At 43.1% G+C, this 20,753-nt stretch overlaps 1 protein-coding gene across 1 annotated transcript in view; it reads right to left on the reverse strand.

Moving 5' to 3' along the window:
• txnl1 (thioredoxin-like 1) overlaps positions 1-20,753 on the reverse strand; it is a 35,199-nt gene that overhangs the window by 1,813 nt on the left and 12,633 nt on the right. The window contains exons 2-6 of the mRNA XM_038790558.1: positions 19,117-19,213; positions 15,502-15,672; positions 12,728-12,850; positions 7,165-7,234; positions 695-867 (exon numbers count right to left, since the gene is read on the reverse strand). Coding sequence (XP_038646486.1) covers positions 695-867; positions 7,165-7,234; positions 12,728-12,850; positions 15,502-15,672; positions 19,117-19,213 — 634 coding nt within the window. The remainder of the gene's footprint in view (positions 1-694; positions 868-7,164; positions 7,235-12,727; positions 12,851-15,501; positions 15,673-19,116; positions 19,214-20,753) is intronic.

The following is a 20,753-nucleotide window of genomic DNA, read 5'->3' on the forward strand; positions in this document are numbered from 1 at the left end:
AGGAGGATTAACAAAAACACACCTGTTGCAATGCCTAATCACACTTATACTTTACCTCTTACATTACTGTGGTTCCAGAAGTAATTGCTTACTCAGTTTGCATGAGCACTAATGCAGATTTATGCAAGACCTGCTGATCTTCAGCTTGCAATGAGATTTCTTTAGTCTCATCCAGATTCGCCATTCCAGAAGGAAAGACGGCATGTACCCATAGCAGTCTAAGAACCCAAAATTGCAATTTTTTCCAAACCAATAAGAACCCAAAACAACTCATTCTATAAATAGTATCACAGTATTTCAAAATAATTGCTGCCTATACGCATTGAACATTAATAATACAAGCACCCTTTTAACCTGACAATTCTCAATGACCGCCAACCAACCTCCCCAGGTCAGAATATTAAAAAAAATAAACTTTCCTTCAGACAGCAAATAGGTGAGATTTTAAAGTCAAATTTGTTTTTAAACATTTCCTTTCAATCCAGTTTTATTTCTGTGTACCCAATTTGATTAATTCACCTTCCTCAATCCTTAAAATCTGTGGTGTTTGGAAATTATTGTAGTTAATTGTCATTGCAGGATTTGATTGGATTATGTCTCCAACACAAAGTAAAATGAATTCAGTGTCAAAAATTTCAGCACAAATATTGTATGAACTTTCTAAAACAAATTTCAAACAAACATCGGCACTCACTGTTACACTATTAACATTCTGAAATTTGACATAGCGCAGTGGCACGATTCCTTCTTCTTTGAGGTCCTCTAGTGTCAACTCCAGGGTTTGGGTTGGTTCACTTCTTTCAGCGTCATCAAAATCAAAAGAGCGTGGCAGATTGGTGAATATTTTTACAAACTTAGGACCTCGGCCTGTGAATGCAAGAATATTATTAAACTATATAGTGAAATTGTAGGATGGTTGACTAGCCATCATCAATGAAATCTAAAATCCTAAACAACTGAATCAAGTCTTTCCCAATAGCGGAATGAGTCCGATATTTATTCGGAATAGGCTAAAGAAGTGAACATGAAGAAGTAGAATGCTAGATTAGTTTTGCGAACCACTCTTAAAAGCCTGCAAATGGCGGTAGTGAAATCCGCAGCATCATCTGCACCATTGTAACAAAATACTGCTGACTAACCAATACTGTTATTCAGTTGTGTTGTACTGTTATACAGCCCTCAATTAAATTAGTACACATCAGGCTGCCGGGCTGCTCAGTTTCAAGAAAATCTTTGTTCAAAATAGTGGAATAAAGATTTAATTGCAAGTCACCTTCAAATATATTTTCAGACAAGCTTTAAAGTTATGTTTTTTGTTCAAGAATGTACTGAAATTCCTCCAATAGAGCTCTTTTAAAACATGTTGGGTGCAAAAAGCAGCACATGGGATTCCTTGGCAACTTTATTGTTCGGTAAAAGAACTGTCAGATCAGCTTTGCTCCTGGCTGCAGGTCAATAAAGGGCCTCGTCTATGGCAGCAAAGTCCTTATCTTGTAGCATAAGAATCAGATCAGCAATCATTAATTTACATGAAATTGAATCTGAAAAGTGAAGGGTATACATGATGACCACTTGATGTCTGAACAATAAAGCACACATCACGCCACAAGAATTTACCACCACTCTGGTTCTCAAATTTGACTCAATCGATAGTGCCTGGTCACAAACCTCATCCAAAGCGACTTGTTCCTTAGGAATACAAGTAGTTAGGTAAAACCCTTTACATCTTTCAGTTGTGGAGAGGAGTGATATTGTCCATAGCTGGTTGTATAATTTGATAAAATTTAAAATGGCAGCATTTATTGCCTCATGCCAGCTTTTTGAAATCTTTCTTAATTGATAGATAAATTCAATCTTTTTTAAAAAATGTTTTTATTCTCCATTTTCACATTTTCCTCCAAAATTCACACCCCACCCACAAACAGTAAACGGTAACAAATACAAATTCAATTCCCTTAACCATAACAACGATCCCATCCTCCCACCACCCCAAACAACGGCCCACCTGTCAATATATGCATCCAATAAAACAAACACTCCCACGGTGGAAACAAAACACAAAGGAGAAAAGAGAAAGGAGTCCAGGACCACCCATGGTCACCCTAGAGCCCCCCCCCCCCCCCCCCCCCCCCCACCCCCACTCAACGCTGTCCAACCTCTGAACGAGAATGGTACATGATACCCAAGAGTTGTAAACACCACCCCCCTCCCCTCCAACTCCTCCCGCCCACTGCCTCTTGTAAAACTCCTCCCCCCAACCGCTGTTCCTTCCCCCCAACTTTCCACCCCGGCTAGACCACTCGGACCCTGTTCTGCCAGACTCCGATGGCCGCAGCCCCTCCCCCCACCTCACTCCCATTCACTGGCCGGTCGGAGGCCCCCGCCTGGGTCCCTTTCCCCCTTGCCCGGCTCTAGGAAAACCCAGAAATCCCCTTTTAGCGCACACACCCCGCATATCCACTTACATCCCAAAGAACCCTCACTTCTAGTGCAAGTCCCATCACTTCCCTTGTCCAAATATATACACCATTATCTCCTTTAGCCCGTACACCCGCACGCAGTGAAACAAAAAAGAGACAACAAAGAAGAAAATACAGTCCTGAGGTTACATCGGCACATGGCTATTTCTCAGTTCAGCCACAGTCCTACTGCCTTCGCAAACTCCTCCGTTGCTTCCGCCGTTCCAAAATAAAAGTCCTTGAGCTTATAAGTCACCCTGAGGTTCGCTGGATATACAATGCCGCACTGCACCTTGCTAATGTACAGTGCCCTCTTCACCCGGTTGAAAGCAGCCCGCTTCCTCGCCAGCTCCACCTTAAAGTCCTGGTATACACGTATACCAGCTCCAGCCCACTGCACCACACGCTTCTGCTTGGCCCAGCACAGGACCTTCTCCTTCCCACTGGACCTACGGAAGCGCAAAGTCACTACACTTGGCGGCTCACCCGCCTTTGGTACAGGCCTCCACAACCGATGAGCCCGATCCAGTTCATATTGGGAGGGATCCTTCCCCTGCCCCAATAGTTTCGCCAGCATAGCGGCAAAATACTCCATCGGCCTCAGCCCTTCAACTCCTTCGGGCAGCCCCACAATCCTCAAATTCTGTCGCCTGGATCTGTTTTCCAGGTCTTCCAATTTTCCTTGAAGATCCTTGTTCACCTCCATCACCTTCCGCATCTCCTTCCCCATTGAGGCAAGTTGATCACCGTGCTGCAACACCGTCTCCTCCACTTCCTTCAGCGCCTCCCCTTACGCCCGCACCTCCGCCACTGCGCTCGCCACCGGGGAAATCGCCTCCTCCACCAGCACACTCAAAACCTCCCTCATCTCCTCCAAGTGTTTTGTAAACTGCCTTTCGAATTCTGCAGCCATCACCTTGGTTATTTCTTCAGCCTTAAGCAATGCGGCTTCCCCTGGTGCTCCAGCCTCATTTTTCCCTGGTGACCTCTCCACTCCCCAACGGGCCCTCAGCTGCTTTTATAACGGCCGTTTTCTTACTGACCCATGACATCTTCTTCTGCTGTGCCTCCTCTGCGCCTTTGATGCCTCCGTGGACCCTGGGACCGGGCTTAAAGCCCCGAAAATGCCGTTCCCGAACAGGAGCCCTCTGTTGCGCAGCCGCCGTCACCGGAAGTCCCCAGATAAATTCAATCTTAATAGCAGTTTCCCACCTTGAGTAGCCACATCAGCTATGTTGCAAATGGGATGCAAGAAATTAAGATCCTCCAAAGGTGATTCACAAAAGCAGAGTTCACCAACTCTACTTCTTCATCGTTCGTATTGTACTTTTTGATGAGTACTTCTGCCTTTGCTGCTAGCAAGGAGTGCAAACCATACAACTGCAATGTAAGCATGCTACAGAGCAACCCAGTTCATCCAAAGCAGTTTTGGTGTTAATTTAATTGGCAGATCTTCAAAATCAATAGTGCTGGCTGAAAATGGTTTATGAAACGTTCAACGAGCAAAGAACAAAGAAAAGTACAGCACAGGAATAGGCCCTTCGGCCCTCCAAGCCCGTGCCAACCATGCTGCCCGAGTAAACTAAAGATGTATCAAATGAACATCATTCATCAGAAAGCAGAGGTCCTGGTTATGTTTAACATTATTTCTAGCTCAGCAAAAAGCGACTATTTGTCACAGATCAAAATCAGGTGCACTTGTATGATTGGAGACCAATCTGGTAATAGTAATCCTCGGCATGCTGATGGTGCAAACACATAATTGATTAAGATGATTGAGCCAGGGATACTTCCCTGAACAACTCCTGGATCAATGTCTTGGGGTTGCAATGACTGACTTCCAATACACACCATCCTGGGCAGCACGGTGGAGCAGTGGTTAGCACTGCTGCTGTGGCAAGGACCCGGGTTTGATCCCAGCCCCAGGTCACTGTCCATGTGGAGTCTGCACATTCTCCCAGTGTCTGCGTGGGTCTCAACCCCACAACCCAAATATGTGCAGGGTAGGTGGAGTGGCCTAGCTAAATTGCCCCTCAATTGGAAAAAAAACTTAAACACCATCCTTCTATGCATTTGGTATGACCATTTTTACGCATTTGATGCAAGAGCTTGATTTTACTGAAGCTTTCAGCATCACAAGCACTGCAGCTTTTGAATCCTATTTCAATGCTCAGGTCAGCTACTCTGATTTTTCAGCATTCTGCACTTGCATCCACGCCTGTGACATGGTCCAGTGCAGTGCTTCTGGTGGAATTTGAACTGAACATCAAGTGAGGTTAGTCATGAGCAGATGGTGTTTGATTCAACTGTTTATGACTTCATTCATTACTCTGTAGATTGATGAACAGACTGACCAAATTGGTTGTTATCAGAGAGTGACATGCCTGGGCAACATTCCACAGTCAAGTAGGTTCCAGTACTTATCTTCACTCAAAAACCTTCGCCGGGGTCATTAGTTATGGTATACAAGCCTTATTGAAACGACCAGTACAATCTGTCTCAATGTCACATAGTAAATTTAAGTGGATGGATATTGACATCTATTACAGTGTAGATGTTTGGAAACATTTCCACCTTGTTTCCTCTTGGCTCCATTACAGTCAAGGGTGAAATGTAGATGAACCTCACTCTTCCTCATGGTTAGTGCCCAAATATCTACCACTGCTTTTGACTGATATGATCTAGCTTCATTCTGATCTATTGATTTCGGGACTAGTTAACTCCATCTATCGAAAGGTATTCGTTTTTGAGACAACAGTTTTTCATTGTCTCATGTTTTACTGTGTTCCAATCGCTCATACCAAACAATTCAGTAGTAATCGCACTCTTAATATATCGATCGTCTATCTTTCCTCACCTAAACAAAGTAGGGAATACATGATACTTCCCACAAATTCAAAGTTACATCAGCATATGTATTTTTGTAATTTTATGTTGACAAAGGTTAGGAATGCTGAGGTTTCAAATTAGTTACCAGGCCAAAATAAGTGGATTTGCTTTCAAAATGCATTGTATTTCATAGGGCCTTGTATGTTGCAGCATTGGGGTAGATAATGAAGATGGAGTGTAATCGCATATAACACTAAAATTTACCTCAAGTTCTTTTCTTTAAGGCCAACCATGTGGGTGAATAACATATTGCACTGTAAAATGACAAAGCAAGTTCACAGTATTTTTCCCTTACCAGCTTAATGTTGGCAGGGGAAAGATAAGTTATTGGGAAAGGAAGACTAGAATCTGTTTTTATGTCAAGGCAGGTCAGCAAGCTATCTGCCAATCACGGTTCGGCAATAGCGAAACTTATAAAAATGTGTTCTCAAAATACAATGTTGTTTTTTGTCTATGGAATTCCCCCACATTATAAAAACAACTCATTGCCATCTGTCTGAACTTCTGCAATAGAAATTTGATCAAAATTCCAATAGCAAAGTTCAACAACAGAAAATGAACATTTTATAGTTAAAATGACTAAGACTTTTGACAAATTTAGTAATGCAATCCGAAATCAGGGTAACCAAGTTCAGTTTCACTGAACCAGAAAATGGGAGTAGACCATGCAGCCCATCGAGCCTGCTCTGCTATTCAATGTAATCATGGCTGATGCTCTATCGCAATGCCAAACTCCCACTCTCTCCCCTTACCCCTTGAAGCCTTTAGCAGAGAAATCTATTTCTTTTTTAAATACAGCGGCCTCCACAGCCTTGTGTGGTGAAGAAATCTGCAGGATCACCAGTGAATGAAGATATTTCTCCTCATCTCAGTCCTAATTGACCTACCCTGTATTCTGAGACTGTGACCCTGTCCAACCCTGTCAGAATTTTATTTGTTTCAATGAGATCCCCATCCATTCCTCTAAACTCCAGTGACTACTGGCCTAGTTGACCTAATCAACTAGGCCATTCCAAGTTAAGTCTGATAGACTTTCTCCGCGCTTCCTCTATGGCAAGTATTTTCTTAGGTATATTTTCTTGTGGGCTGGTTTTGCACAGTGAGCTAAACAGCTGGCTTGTAATGCAGAACAATGCCAGCAGAACAGGTTCAATTCCTGTACCGGCCTCCCAGAACAGGCACCGGAATGTGATGACTAGGGACTTTTCACAGTAACTTCCTTGAAGCCTACTTGTGACAATAAGTGATTATTATTATAAAACTGCATACAATACTCGAGATGTGGTCGCACCAAGACCCTGTACAGCTGCAGTGAGACATCTTTACTCCTGTTGTACTCAAATCCTCTTGCAAAGGCGGCCAACATACCATTTGCCTTCTTAGTTGCTTTCTGCATGCATGCTTGCTTTCAATGACTGGTGTACAGGGACATTCCGGTACCTTTGAACATCAACATCTCCCAATCTATCATTTAAATAGTACTCTGCTATTCTGTTTTTCCTACTGAAGTGAATAACTTCACACTTATCCATATCATACTGCATCTGCAATGTATTTACCCACTCACTCAACTTGTCCAAATCACCTTGAGTCTCTTTACTCCCTCCTCACCACTCACAATTCCACTAAGTTTTGTATTGTCAGCAAATTTGGAAATATTACATTTTTGTCCCAATTGTTGATACATATATATCATGCATCTCTAATGTCCTTTTTAATGCCATGCCTTACCTTACCATTACTGTAATAATTACAAATCAATTAAGAGAAAAGCAAATATCAATAAAATTTGAAGAATTGGAATAATCAAACTCACCATTGTCAGGGGCTTGAAGCCTCATTGAATAAAGCTTGACTGGCTGGTTAAATGATATCGTCACGAGAAGCTGTTCAAAACAAAATGAATCCCTTAAATATCAAGAGTTACAAATTAATAATTAACAAATCATATCAATCAATATGTCCCTTCCATTGTCCGCAACAAAGTACAGACCATACCCAACTAGCCCATGCTTGCAAAACACAAATCAGTGTCCAACATTAGATGTGATTCCGCGACTGGACAACATGTGTGAAATAATCATCAGTGTGCTAAAAATTAAACTGACAACCAATTTAAGAGAATCAGTTGAGCTCAGTGTGGCACGTGTGTAGTGGAAGCTACATATATTAACACAAGGGCCCTATTCCTCACAGACAGAAAGAACATGTACACACATTGCACTTGCTTCAGCTGAGCAAAATAAGAGAGTCATTTGATGATTCATTTCACAGGGCATCTTCTTGGTTTGCTTGGCAGTTGACTGTGAGTCACCATCAATTGGTGCATACCTCATGGCAACACCTCTGCCAGAGTGTACTTGCTGACCAACCAGCAGCTTCTTCTCATAGTGTAAAGTTGTTGACTCCACTGACAACATGTATTCATGCGATTGTCCTGTCCTGATGAGTGCAAGGAAAGAAGCTTCGACAAAATATATTTTTTCAGCAATACTAAATTCTTTACTACCAGGCTACTATTAGTTAGAGCAGGGCACATGAGTGTGCGGTGAAAGCTCTGCAAGTCTGCTGCAAAATAAGATTCAAAATGATGAAACACTAATGCAAATAAAGTAAATCTAATCACATTCACAGCTCCGTGGTCGGCATCTGCAAGTCACATGAACCTCCCATCCACGTACCTGCTGGGAATGGGCTGCACATGCATGCAAAATTAGAACTGCTCGTGCGTGGCCCTTTCCCAGCTGGCGCATGCACAGTTAAGATTACCAACATAAAACATTCCAAACGGCGCATGTGCAGCCCTTTGCTGGCTGACGCATGCATAGAAGATCCCAGTTTCTTTGGGAATTGGAGATGCCGACCATGGAGTTGAAGACAATGGCCCCATGCGGGTGTGGAAAAAGCTAAAACGCAAAAGGGGTGCAAAAGCCTGGGGAAGTGAGGGAGACAGGGAGAGGTTGAAAAAGGAAAAAAAAAAGAGAGAGAAGACAGGGACAAGTGAAAAAAATACAAAGTTCCCAGGAAGGGAAGACGACAGGCAAGAAGCATGAAGCAATAAAAGTTAAGAAAAGGAATATTGACGAAATTTGGGTCATTTTCAGGTTTTTCAAGCTCAATGTGGGAAAGAACAAAGTGTTCCAGGTCAATGCTCAGGTGCATGGGAGGGAGTTGGAGAAGTCACCATTTCAGCTGGTCAAGTCGAACTTTCACTGTTTGGGAATACGGGTGGCGCATGTTTGGGCTCAGCTACATAAAGTGAATTTTGCTAATTTGGTTGATGGGATGAAAGATTTCAAGAAGTGGGATGCTCTCCCATTATCAGGTCCAGGCCATGAAGATGATGGCTCTCCCGATGTTTTTGTTAGTTTTTCAGAATCTCCCGATTTTTGTGCCCAGGTAGTTTTTTGGGTGAGTAAATAGAATGATCTTAGGGCTTTATATGGGCTGGGAAGGTGCTTCCTATTCAGAGGGTATGCTTGGAGAGAGATAGACAGAGGGGAGGCTTGGCTCTGCCGAATTTGTTGAAGTATTACTGGCCGGCGAATGGCAAGAAGGTGCAGAAGTGGATCGTGGAAGAGGGATCAACATGGGGGTGGATGTCGGCAGACATGTCTGAGGGCACTGGTGATGGCGCCCCTTGCGTTCTCACCTGCCATACGGGCCCAGTGGTGGTAGGCTCGTTAAGAGTCTGGATTCAGTTCAGACAGCATTTTAAGATTGAGGGCATGTCATTGGAGGTGTCAATCTATCGCAATCACAGATTTGTCCCAGCTAGGCTGGATGTAACATACATGGCGTGGGAGCAGGCGGGGATAGAGAGGTTCAGGGACTTATTCGTGGAAGGCAGGTTTGCAGAGTTGAGAGAGTTGGTGAGAAGTTTCAGTTGCCTTGGGGAAATGGGTTCAGTACCAGCAGATTAGGGATTTTGTTGGGAAAGAACTGGTCACGTTTCTGTTCACGCCATTGCTGGAAAGGATCGTGTCCAAAGAGGGTACCACCTCTGATATCTATGGGCAGTTAATGGAGGGAGAAGAGAGCCTCGTTGGAAGTAGTAAGAGGAAGTAGGAGGAGGAGTGGAGTGGGGTATTTGAAAGGAGAGCTTGGAGTGAGGCCCTGTGGAGGATAAATGGAATTTCCTCTCATTTCCAAGAATGAGTTGAAATCAATTTAAAGTGGTGCACAGAGCACATGTGACAAAGTTGTGTGTGCGTCGTTCCGCCCCCCACCCCCCTCTCCCACAGAGGTGGAGGATGAATATGGGCAGTGTTTAGAGGGGCTGGCAAGCCACATTTATGGTTTGGTCCTACCTGAAATTGGAGGAGTTTTGAGGAGTCCTTCTTGGGGACCCGGTCAAGGATTTGGGGTGGGGGGGGGGGGGGGGGTGGTGGTGGTTAAGGCGGTTCCAAGCCCATGGGTGGCGATATTTAGGGTTTCAGAGGATCCTGGAGTGCAGATGGAGAGAGGGGCTGATGGGTTGGCCTTTGCCTCCCCGATGCCCTTTGCCTCCCTGATAGCCCGTAGGCAGATTTCATTAGGGTGGCAGGCTCCAGAACAGGCAAGGCAGCCGTGTGGGTGAGTGACTTGGTAGAATTCCTGCACCTAGAAGAGATGCCATTAGGGGGTCGGAAAAGGGGTTCCTCTCGAGGCGGAGGTTGTTAATCTCCTTCGTTAAGGATTGGCTAAAATATCAGCTGGTTGGGGGGAGAGGGGGGGGGTTGTTCTGAGCTAGTTTACTGTATAGTTATAAAACGGGAGCATTTAAGTTAGTTTTGTTTTATGATAATTGTATAAAGATGGTTTTATTTTATGCTTTGTATAGAAAATGAAAACACCTTGAATAAAAAATATTTTTTTAAAAAGTTAAAAAGGAAGTAACAGGCTCCAATATTATATTTGACTTGCAAATGGTTAAAAGGCTTTAAATTAATGAATTGTATTAAATAGTGGCTTGACGGTTTTAGGATGTTTGAGGCTTTCTGCAAGACTGCAGTTCACTTGGAGAAAATAGGAGGTGTGCCTCAAAACGGTTTATAGTATAAAGGTGTACCCAGATATAAAATAGGTTATATAAAATATTATATAAAATAGCACACAGAGGGGCTCTTCGGACAATCGATCGTGTCAAGCACCTATCTATTCTAATCCCATTTTCCAGCACTTGGTCTGTAGCCTTGTATGCTACGGCATTTCAACTGCTCATTTAAAAGCTTCTTAAATGTTGCAAGCGTTCCCAGCTCTACCACCTTTTCAGGCAGTGAGTTCCAGATTCCTGCACCCCTGGTGGAAAAAGTTCTTCCTCAAATCCCCTCTAAATCTCCTGTTTTGTATTGGGTGCCCTTTTAAAAAAAGAGATTCCATGTTTCAAAATGTCATTTCCTCCAACGTGTCTATACTGGTGTTTAAGCTCCACTTGCACCTCCTCCCACTTCTTTACTTCTCACCCAGTTAACAGAATTATTCTACTCTCTTATCCCTCATGTTTATCTGCTGCTGTGCAGTTTGCCTCAAACACACTCACCACTGTGGTACAGCATTAGCAACTGGGAGACAGAATCACAGAAAAATAGCATGAAGAAAAGGCCCTTCGGCCCATTGAGTCTGCACCACCGCATGAAAGGATCTGCTCCTAATCCCATCTGCCAGCACTTGGCCCATAGCCTTGGATGTTATGATGTGCCAAGTGCTCATCCAGGTACCTTTTAAAGGATGTGAGGTAACCCACCTCTACCACCCTCCCAGGCAGTGCGTTCCAGACCGTCACCACCCTCTAGGTAAAAAAGCTTTTCCTCAAATCCTACCTGAACCTCCTGCCCCTCACCTTGAACTCCCTTCAACTAAGGAGAACAGCTGTTCCCTATCCACCCTGCCCATGCTTCTCAATCATGTACACCTTGATCAGGTCGCCCCTCAGTCTTCTCTGCTCCAGCAAAAACAACCCAAGTCTATCCAATCTCTCTTAAAAACTATGTTCCATCCCAGGCAACATCCTGGTGAAATGCCTCTGCACCAGCTCCAGTGTAATCACATCCTTTCTATAATGTGGTGACCAGAATGGCGTACAGTACTCCAGCTGTGGCTTCACCAATGTTCTATATAACTCCAACATGACTTCTTTGCTTTTGTAATCAATGCCACGATTGGTGTACCATATGCCTTTTTCAGCACCCTATTGACCTGCCTGTCTGCAGAGATGCATTTACAAACATGTCACGGTCTCTTTGTTCCTCAGGACTTCCCAGCGCTATTGAACATTTCCCCATCACATTTTTCCTTTCAAAGTGTATTACCTCACATTTTCAAGATTAAATTCCATCTGCCACTTATCTGCCATTTGACCATCCTGTCTATATCTTCCTGCAACCCCAGACTCTCAGCCTCAGCAGCAATCGACTAGTAACCGAAGACTCAGGCTAAGCACTGGAGACATGGGTTCAAATCCCACCATGGCAGTTGGTGGAATTTAAATACAATTATTTACGTTTGGAAAGCTGATATCATTAATGATTGACGCAAAACCCACCTGGTTCACTACTGCCCTTTAAATGATCTGAAGAGATGAAACTGCAGTCACATAGTAATGTGGTTGACACTCCCCGCACGCACCCCCTCCCGCCACTCATTGGAACTTCCTCCCCAAGAGGACTGTCAGTCAGAATCAAGCTCATAAGCTCATCAAGCTGCTGACTTTATTTACTGGCAAGAGCAAGACCAAACATTTCTCCAACCTTAGTGCACCTAATGACATTTATCTGTACTACTTTCTCTCTGCATTAGTGACTGAATCACTGAATTTCAACAGACTTACTGTTGTCTACTGAAAACTTTCCCTACATCAATACAGTATACAATCTTTCATTGCAGTGAAACTAGGTCGAGGGGTCAATTACGAGGGGGCATAGTTTAAGGTGCGAGGGGCAAGATTTAGCGGAGATGGATGAGGCAAGTTTTTTTTTTTTATAAACAGGGGGTAGTGGGTGCCTGGAACTCGCTGCTGGAGGAGGTGGTGGAAGCAGGGATGATAGTGACATTTAAGGGGCATCTTGACAAATACATGAATAGGATGAGAAGAGAGGGATACGGACCCAGGAAGCGTAGAAGATTTTAAGTTTAGACGGGCAGCATGGTCGGCACAGTCTTGGAGGGCTGAAGGGCCTGTTCCTGCACTGTACTTTTCTTTGTTCTTAATTATCTTTTCATTGAAAGAAATAACGTTTTCAGGCAAGTTATTTTGTTCTTGATGTTAGATAGAGCATGAGGGGAATCAAAATTAAGTTACTTGATGTAAAATTATGTTAAACGATTGCAGAAAGTACAATCCTCACAAAGCCTTACTCAAGTTAACATTTTACTGTAAAAAAAAAAGTGAAAACCTTTACCTGTTCATCACAATCTGATTCCAAATATGTTGGATCTTTTTGTAGACAATTGTCAAATCCATTTTCATCACTTTCATTAAGACATTCACACCCAGTCTTATTTATAAATGGAGTCAAATCCATCTGTAAGAATAAAAATTTTAAAAAACAAGTAGAAACCCCTACTTGCTGAAGCAAAATACTGCAGATGCTGGAAATATGAACGGAAGACAGAAAATGGAAACATTCAGTACATCTGGCTGCATCTGTTGAAAGAGAAACAGTCAATGTTTCAGCTGTGACCTTAGGTCAGAAGGAGAGTTCTGATGGGTAGTCGCAGACCTCAAACATGAACAGTTTCTCTCTCTCCAGAGACCGTCAGACCTGCTGAGTATTTCCAGCATCGTCTGCTTTCAAATGCTCCTTGCTGACCTCCTGCCGTATCGCACCGTTCAGGTGAAGAGAGACTAGAGCATGCAGATGCAATGTAGCCTCCATTTTAATATGAATCTGTGACTGAAATGTGAGAAAAATGCAACAATTGTAACATTTTATTGACAAATTGAGAGATGAAAATATATATATTTTCACAATTTAGAGTACCCAATTATTTTTTTCCAATTAAGGAGCAATTTAGCGTAGCCAATCCACCTACCCTGCACATCTTTCTTTGTTGTGGGGGTGAGACACGGGAGAATGTGCAAACTCCACACTCAGTGACCCGGGGCCGGGATCAAACCCAGGTCCTTGGCACCGTGAGGCAGAGGCGCTAATCACGACGCCACCGTGCTGCCCTATGATGAAAATATTTGATGCATTATTGATGCACCATTTTTAATTAAAAAACATCTGGAATTACCGATTTGACCAAATATATATTAATTCCAGGCAGTGTTTGAAGTCCACATCTCTACTCTGTAATGAGGAATCCAAAAATTTAACCTGTTTTCAAAAAATAACTGCACTTAAATTTAATACAGTATCAATTTTATTCCGCTTTATGTTCTAAATATTGCACTATATGCTATTTGTTCAATCTTTAACCACTACATTCAAGACTTGAAACCTCCAATCATTTCATCAATTAAAGGCACTCTTGCACTATTTATACTTCCCCCCCCCCCCCCCCCCCCCCCCCCCCCCCAACCGAATTGTCACCCTTTTCTGTATGAGGAACTATCCTATCTTTCCAAGTGTACAAGCTGCCCCATCCTCCCGCCAATCTGTCAATTACTTTCACCCAGTGGCTGTCTCTCACAAGTTTAAGTGAATATCAGCAGACCAGTGAACTGTAAAAGACATCACAGCCAAGTGTAATCAACCACTGGGTAGAACTTGGAATGGGAACCATTACTATTTTGCTTCCCTACCCAAAGGCAGTAGCACTTAATGATTTTCTTCTGGACCCTTCTGGCCAGCCATCAATTCTTTAGTTATTAGGTAATCAGGACAGTACGTAAAAGCTAATTCTGGCTTTATGCTGCTCAGCAGTAAATTTTTGTTCCCAATTAAGTTACTGTGCAGCATATACAAATTAAGGCAGAATATCAATATGCTTACTAGCTTTGCTCTACGTGCCAAGAATTAAATTAAATGAAATGAAAATCACTTGTCACGAGTAGGCTTCAAATGAAGTTACTGTGAAAAGCCCCTCGTCGCCACATTCCGGCGCCTGTTCGGGGAGGCTGTTACGGGAATTGAACCATGCTGCTGGCCTGCTTTCAAAGCCTGCGATTTAGCCCTGTGCTAAACAGCCCCGAATGGAAATGAGATTTCCAAGAATTTCATTAGGTTCACCACCACTTATGAAAAAATGAAAATCGCTTATTGTCACGAGTAGGCTTCAATGAAGTTACTGTGAAAAGTCCCTAGTCGCCACATTCCAGCGCCTGTCCGGGGAGGCTGGTACGGGAATTGAACTGTGCTGCTGGCCTGCTTTAAAAGCCAGCGATTTAGCCGAGTGAGGTAAACCAGCCCCTTAACACACTCACCAAGTGATGGAGATTCACCTTGAGGTCTCGGTCTTGACTCAGTTATAGTACTCCCACATCGGAGTCCAAAGGATATGGGTTCAAGTCTCACTTTGAAGAACGAGCATGTAAAATTATTGCATGATGCAGCATAGAAATTTGGCATTTGGTCCATCATGTTTGTGTCAGACATAATCTAAACTCATACTTCAGTGCTTGCAACCCAAATACCAATACTTGGGGGAAGTACCACTGTATACTTTCATGAATTTTCTTAATTTCCTTAATTCAATTCTGTTAAGTATGATCCATTAACTGAGAATGAAGCAGCTGGTAAGACAATCTATTTTAGTTTCAAATAGATGAGAACCACCATGCTCTTGCCTGCTCGTAAATCTTCAAATCAGGCTCCCTGGCAGGAGGGTAGAATAGAATTTTAGAATCATACAGCACAAAAGGAAGCCACTCCATCCATATTGCCAGAAATAGTTAATTACCCCCTGTGTTGTGCTCTTGTGCGATAACAGTATGGATTTATTTTCTAAAGTTATCAAATTACTTTTTGAAAGTTACAATTCAATCTACTTTCATCCATTCAGGTAGTGCATTGCAAATTCTAATTGCTGGTTAAAAGGAAATCACCTGATTTTCCCTTGAATATTTGGCCAAGTTAGAAGAATGCGGAAAGAGCAATTGAACTGATCCTAGCCCTTTTAACAAGGCAGAAGGAGGGGCATCCAAAAAAAAATCAAATAGAATAACATGGAAGCTACATTTCTCTAAAAAAAAGTTTTTACAGTTCCCACAATAATTTGTTTTACATACATAGCCTCTGGGAATGTCCAGATCTTCAATTCCAGGATCATTTTCCAGATGTTGCTTAATTTTCTCTTCTAATCCATTGGCATCTGCTCCATGAAGATGGTCAATTCTCACTTTATTTCGGAAGAACAAAAATGATGGTGTTGCTGTGATGTTATTGGCTGTTGCTGTTTGCTGAAACAGTAACAAGTTTATTAAGAACACTTAAAGAACATGTTTTATAAAATAAGACTAATTCTAACTTCAATTTCTTGGGACTGCAAGCAAAACTCCAATTTAGGATAGATAGTGGCCAATGCTGAAGTAGAGAGGCCCAAAGAGGTGGGATGTGGTGATGAACGAAAGAGCTTTTAATTACACACATCCTGCTCAATCCTCAGCTGAGTTTCAAGTCCTGCAACGGACTTGCCCACCTGCTGAAAAATGGTTCCCTGCATCTCCAAATCACTGTTATCTTAGCTGAAATTCTCCAAAGGTTGATTTCTCCAAGAATTTTCTTGTCAGTTTGAAGCTTCACTTCACAGCTTGTATCCCACTTCATAAAAATTCACGTGCAATTATCCACACTCTTGCAGATCACAAGGTGCATCACATTAGAAATTCTCAACTTACCAGTCCCTCCACTGCCTTCTCCAGGTTGATGTTCAGCATACACTCTGCTGCATGTGACTTGACCCCCCCCCCCCCTCCAATATTTAAGGCTATTTTAAACTAATCAAACCACCTGCACTCTATTAAATTGCTGCCCAACTGTTTTTCTCTGGAATCTTCAAAGGTCACCTCATGTGCATTGCTGCCTCACAGTAGCGAGGACCCGGGTTCGATCCCGGCCCACTGTCCATGTGGAGTCTGCACATTCTCCCCATGTCTGCGTGGGTCTCACCCCCACAACCCAAAGATATACAGGGTAGATGAATTGGCTGTTAAATTGCCCCTTAATTGGAGGAAAAAATGATTGGGTACTTTAAATTCATATAAAAAGTCACCCCAAAACTACATTCATTGCACTTTTTGTCACAATTAATCTGGTCACTTCCCTGTACTGTTTCGTATCCACCATTCCGCTGTAAACCACGTTTCAGTAAAACAGCGTGGAAAAATGTGAGGTTATCCACTTTGGTAGGAGGAACCAATGCGCAGGGTATTTCCTAAATGGCAAGAGTTTAGAAAGTGTAGATGTACAAAGGGACCAGAGTGTCCTCACCAATAAGTCATTTAAAGTTAACATGCAGATGAGGCATGCAATCAAAAAGGTGCTAATGGTATGTTTGCCTTTATTACGGCGCGAGTCTGCCCCACAATGGGAAACTCCATTGACCGGCCGGCGTAACGGAGCATCCCACCAGCGGGGTGAACCTGAAATGTGGCGCGGCGGGGCAGAGAATCCAGCCCCTCATCTCTGGAATAGATCTAATGAAGTGCTTCTGAACTGCCTCCAATGCCACTACATCTTTACTCAAATAAAGGATCCAAAACCGTGCACAATACTCCAGGTGCGGTCTCACCAATGCCGTGGATAGTTGCAACAACACTTCTTTACCGTTATACCTTATTCCTTTAACTATAAATGCCAGGGGGCAGGACCCTTCCCCATCATTTTTACCACATGGTGCACAGCATTGAGAATTCACATTGGGCAAGAAAGGAGACAATACATCATAAGCTGGACGTACACCGGAATCGGAAAATAACGAGCACAAAAAAATCTATTTTCCCAGGTTTATTTCAAATGCAGCATACTGATTGGTCTGTATCAGCAAATTTTTATTTTAAAAATTCATTTATGGGATGTGGGCATCGCTGGTTAGGCCATCACTTATCGCCCATCCCTAGTTGCCCTTCAGAAGGTGGTGGTTACTTTCTTGAATCGCTGAAGTCCTTGAGGTGTCGGTACACCCACTGTGCTGTTAGGGAGGGAGTTCCAGGATGTTGCCCCAGCAACAGTGAAGGAGCAGCGATATATTTCCAAGTCAGGGTGGTGAGTGACTTTAAGATCATAGAATTTACAAGGCAGAAGGATGCCATTTGGCCCATTTGATTTGATTCGTCACATGTACTGAAGTACAGTGAAAAGTATTTTTCTGCGGCCAAGGGAACGTACACAGTAGACAAAAGAATAATCAACACAAAACATTGACAAATGGTAGTTCGACAAACAGTGATTGATTACAGTGCAGAACAAGAGGCCAAACAAAGCAAATACATGAGCAAGAACAGCATAGGGCACCGTGAATAGTGTTCTTATAGGGAACAGATCAGTCCGAGTGAGAGTCGTTGAGAAGTCTAGTAGCTGTGGGGAAGAAGCTGTTCCTATGTCTGGATGTGCAGGCTTCTGTACACTCTGCCTGATGGAAGGGTCTGGAAGAAGGGAAAGCCTGGGTGGGAGGTGTCTCTGATCATGCTGTCTGCCTTCCTGAGACAGCGGGAGGTGTCGACATAATCAATGTGAGGGCGGAATGGTTGTGTGATGCGTTGGTCTGAGTTCACCACACTCTGCAGTTTCTTGCCATCTTGGGACAAACAGTTGCCTTACCAAGCTGTGATAGGATGCTCTCTATGGCACATCTGTAGAGATTTAAGACGAGTCGATGCAGAAATGCGAATTTCTTTAGCTTCCGTAGGAAGTAGAGACGTTGTTGGGTTTCTTGACTGTTGCATCAAAGCAAGTGGACCAGGACAGACTGTTGGTGATGGCGACCCCCAGGAACTTCAAGCTATCGACCACCTCCACTTTGGAGCCGTTGGTGTAGACTGTGGGGGGGGGGGGCTACTTAAGCCCACATCTCCACCGTTTCCCCGTAACCCAATAACCCCACCTAACCTTTTTTGGACACCAAGGGCAATTTAGCATGGCCATTCCACCTAACCTGCATCTCTTTGGACTGTGGGAGGAAACCAGAACACCCAGAGGAAACCCATGCAAACACAGGGAGAACCTGCAGACTCTGCACAGACAGTGACCCAAGTCGGGAATGGAACCTGGAACCCTGGAGCTGTGAAGCAGCAGTGCTAACTACTGTTCTCCCATACCAACTTTATGGGGAACCTCCAGGTGGTGGGGTTCTCAGCTATCTGCTGTCTTGTCCTTCTAGATGGTAGTGGTCATAGGTTTGGAAGGTGTTGTCTAAGGAACCTTGGTGAGTTACTGCAGTGCATCTTGCAGATGGTGCATAGGGCTGCCACTGTTCGTCGGTGGTGGAGGGTTTGAATTTTTGTGGCGGGGGAGCAATCAAGCAGGCTGCTTTGGCCTGGATGGTGTCGAGCTTCTTGTGTGTTGTCGGAGCTGCACTCATCCAGGCACATTGTGAGCCTTCATTGGCCTAAATGTGCAGCAGCAATCTAGTGAGATCACATGTTATGCAAGTTAAAAAAAAATAAAAATCATGCCAAATACATGCGTTAACTAATCTACTGCAGAAGGAGCAATATTGGGTCTGTAACCGAGGTGTCCTGGGGAAAATTATAATCTGATCAATCCTTAGTTCAACACAGGGAGAGCCGCATGGAAGCCGCACATTAGTTTAAACAACAGAAGACATAGAAACACCTGGTTTACTCCAGATGATAAACTTTATTTTTAATTTATGAACTAATTATGGGAATTTTTAATCTACTCACCTGACACTGATGCACATCAACGTCCAGAAAGACAGCATGTGGGTATTTGGAACTCAATGCACTAAAAGCTGGAGCGATTCTCACACACGGTCCACATCTTTGAAAACAAATCACAACGAGTTTATTACTCAACCATTATTAGAGAGAGAAACATTTTTTGACCAGTGATTCGAAACTGTTCACTCGAGTGAAAAATAACTAGCGAAAGCACTATTATTTTAATGTCACATTTCTTGACAACCATGAATTAAAGGGTGTACTGGACAGGATGCATGCTTTGTGTCTTATAACTCATAGTATCACATACGTGTCATTCTTTAAAAGATCTGAATCATGTACATCCATGATTTGCTTTTCTCCAATGAAAGTTATTTATTTGCCTCATCACGCCAAGTTTTAGAACCGTAGCTCTCTGTTCTCTCTTCAAAGCATCATACCATTGACGGAAAAAAAATCACAAAATACATTATTCTAAATGTGAATCTATTACATAGGGTTGAGATGACCCACTTCAATTTATGATTCAGTACTTTCAAGATCACAAGGCCGTTCTGGTAAGAGCTTTACTTCAATTGCATATTTGTAACAAGTTGCAAATAAACATGCTCAAAACTGCTTCTGCCAATGCATTTTACCCTACACCAACAAATTCTCTTTCTTTTTTTAAATAAATCATTCACATGATATGAGCACTGCTGGCAAGGCTAGCATCTACTGCCCACCACAAACTGTCCTTGAGGTGGAGCTGGTGAATCACATTCTTGAACACAAATGAAAGACTTTAAACAACTACTTAGTATCCGTCTTCACAGTAAAAAACACAAATAACCCTAAAAAGGCTCTCGAGTGAAGGAGGAATTTCAAATAATTACTATCACTAGAGAAAAAGTACTAGGTAAAGTAATGGAACTCCGGGTCTTAAAATAAATTGCTGCAGAGATGGTACGTGCATTCGTAGTAATCTTCCAAAATTCCTAGATTGTGGAAAGGTTCCAGTGGATTGGAAAATCACAAATGTTAAGCATCAATTCAAGAAAGGAAAGAGACAGAAAGCAGCAAACTATTGGTCGATTAGCATAATATGTGCCATTGAGAGAATTCTGGAATACATTATTATGGAAGCAGTATAATAATTATCTTTATTGTCACAAGTAGGCATACATTAACACTGCAATGAAGTTACTGTGAAAAGCCCCTAGTCGCCACATTCCAGTGCCTGTTAGGGTACATGAAGGTAGAATTCAGAATGTCCAATTCACCAAACAAGCACGTCTTGCAGGACTTGTGGTTCGATTCCTGCTTGGGTCACTGTCTGTGCGGAGTCTGCATGGGTTTCCTACGGGCGTACCGTTTCCTCCCACAGTCCAAAGATGTAGAGGTCAGGTGGTTGGCCGTGCTAAATTGTCCCAAAAGACGTGCTTGGTTTAGCTGGTTTAGCACAGGGCTAAAGAGCTGGCTTTTAAAGCAGACCAGGGCAGCAGCACGGTTCAATTCCCGTACCAGCCACCCCGAACAGGCGGCAGAATATTGCGACTAGGGGCTTTTCACAGTAACTTCATTTGAAGCCTACTTGTGACAATAAGCGATTTTTAATTTCATTTCATTTGTTAGGTGAATTGGACATTCTGAGTTCTCTG

This window comes from Scyliorhinus canicula, chromosome 3, assembly GCF_902713615.1.
Source record: "Scyliorhinus canicula chromosome 3, sScyCan1.1, whole genome shotgun sequence".
Classification (NCBI taxonomy): Eukaryota; Metazoa; Chordata; class Chondrichthyes; order Carcharhiniformes; family Scyliorhinidae; genus Scyliorhinus; species Scyliorhinus canicula.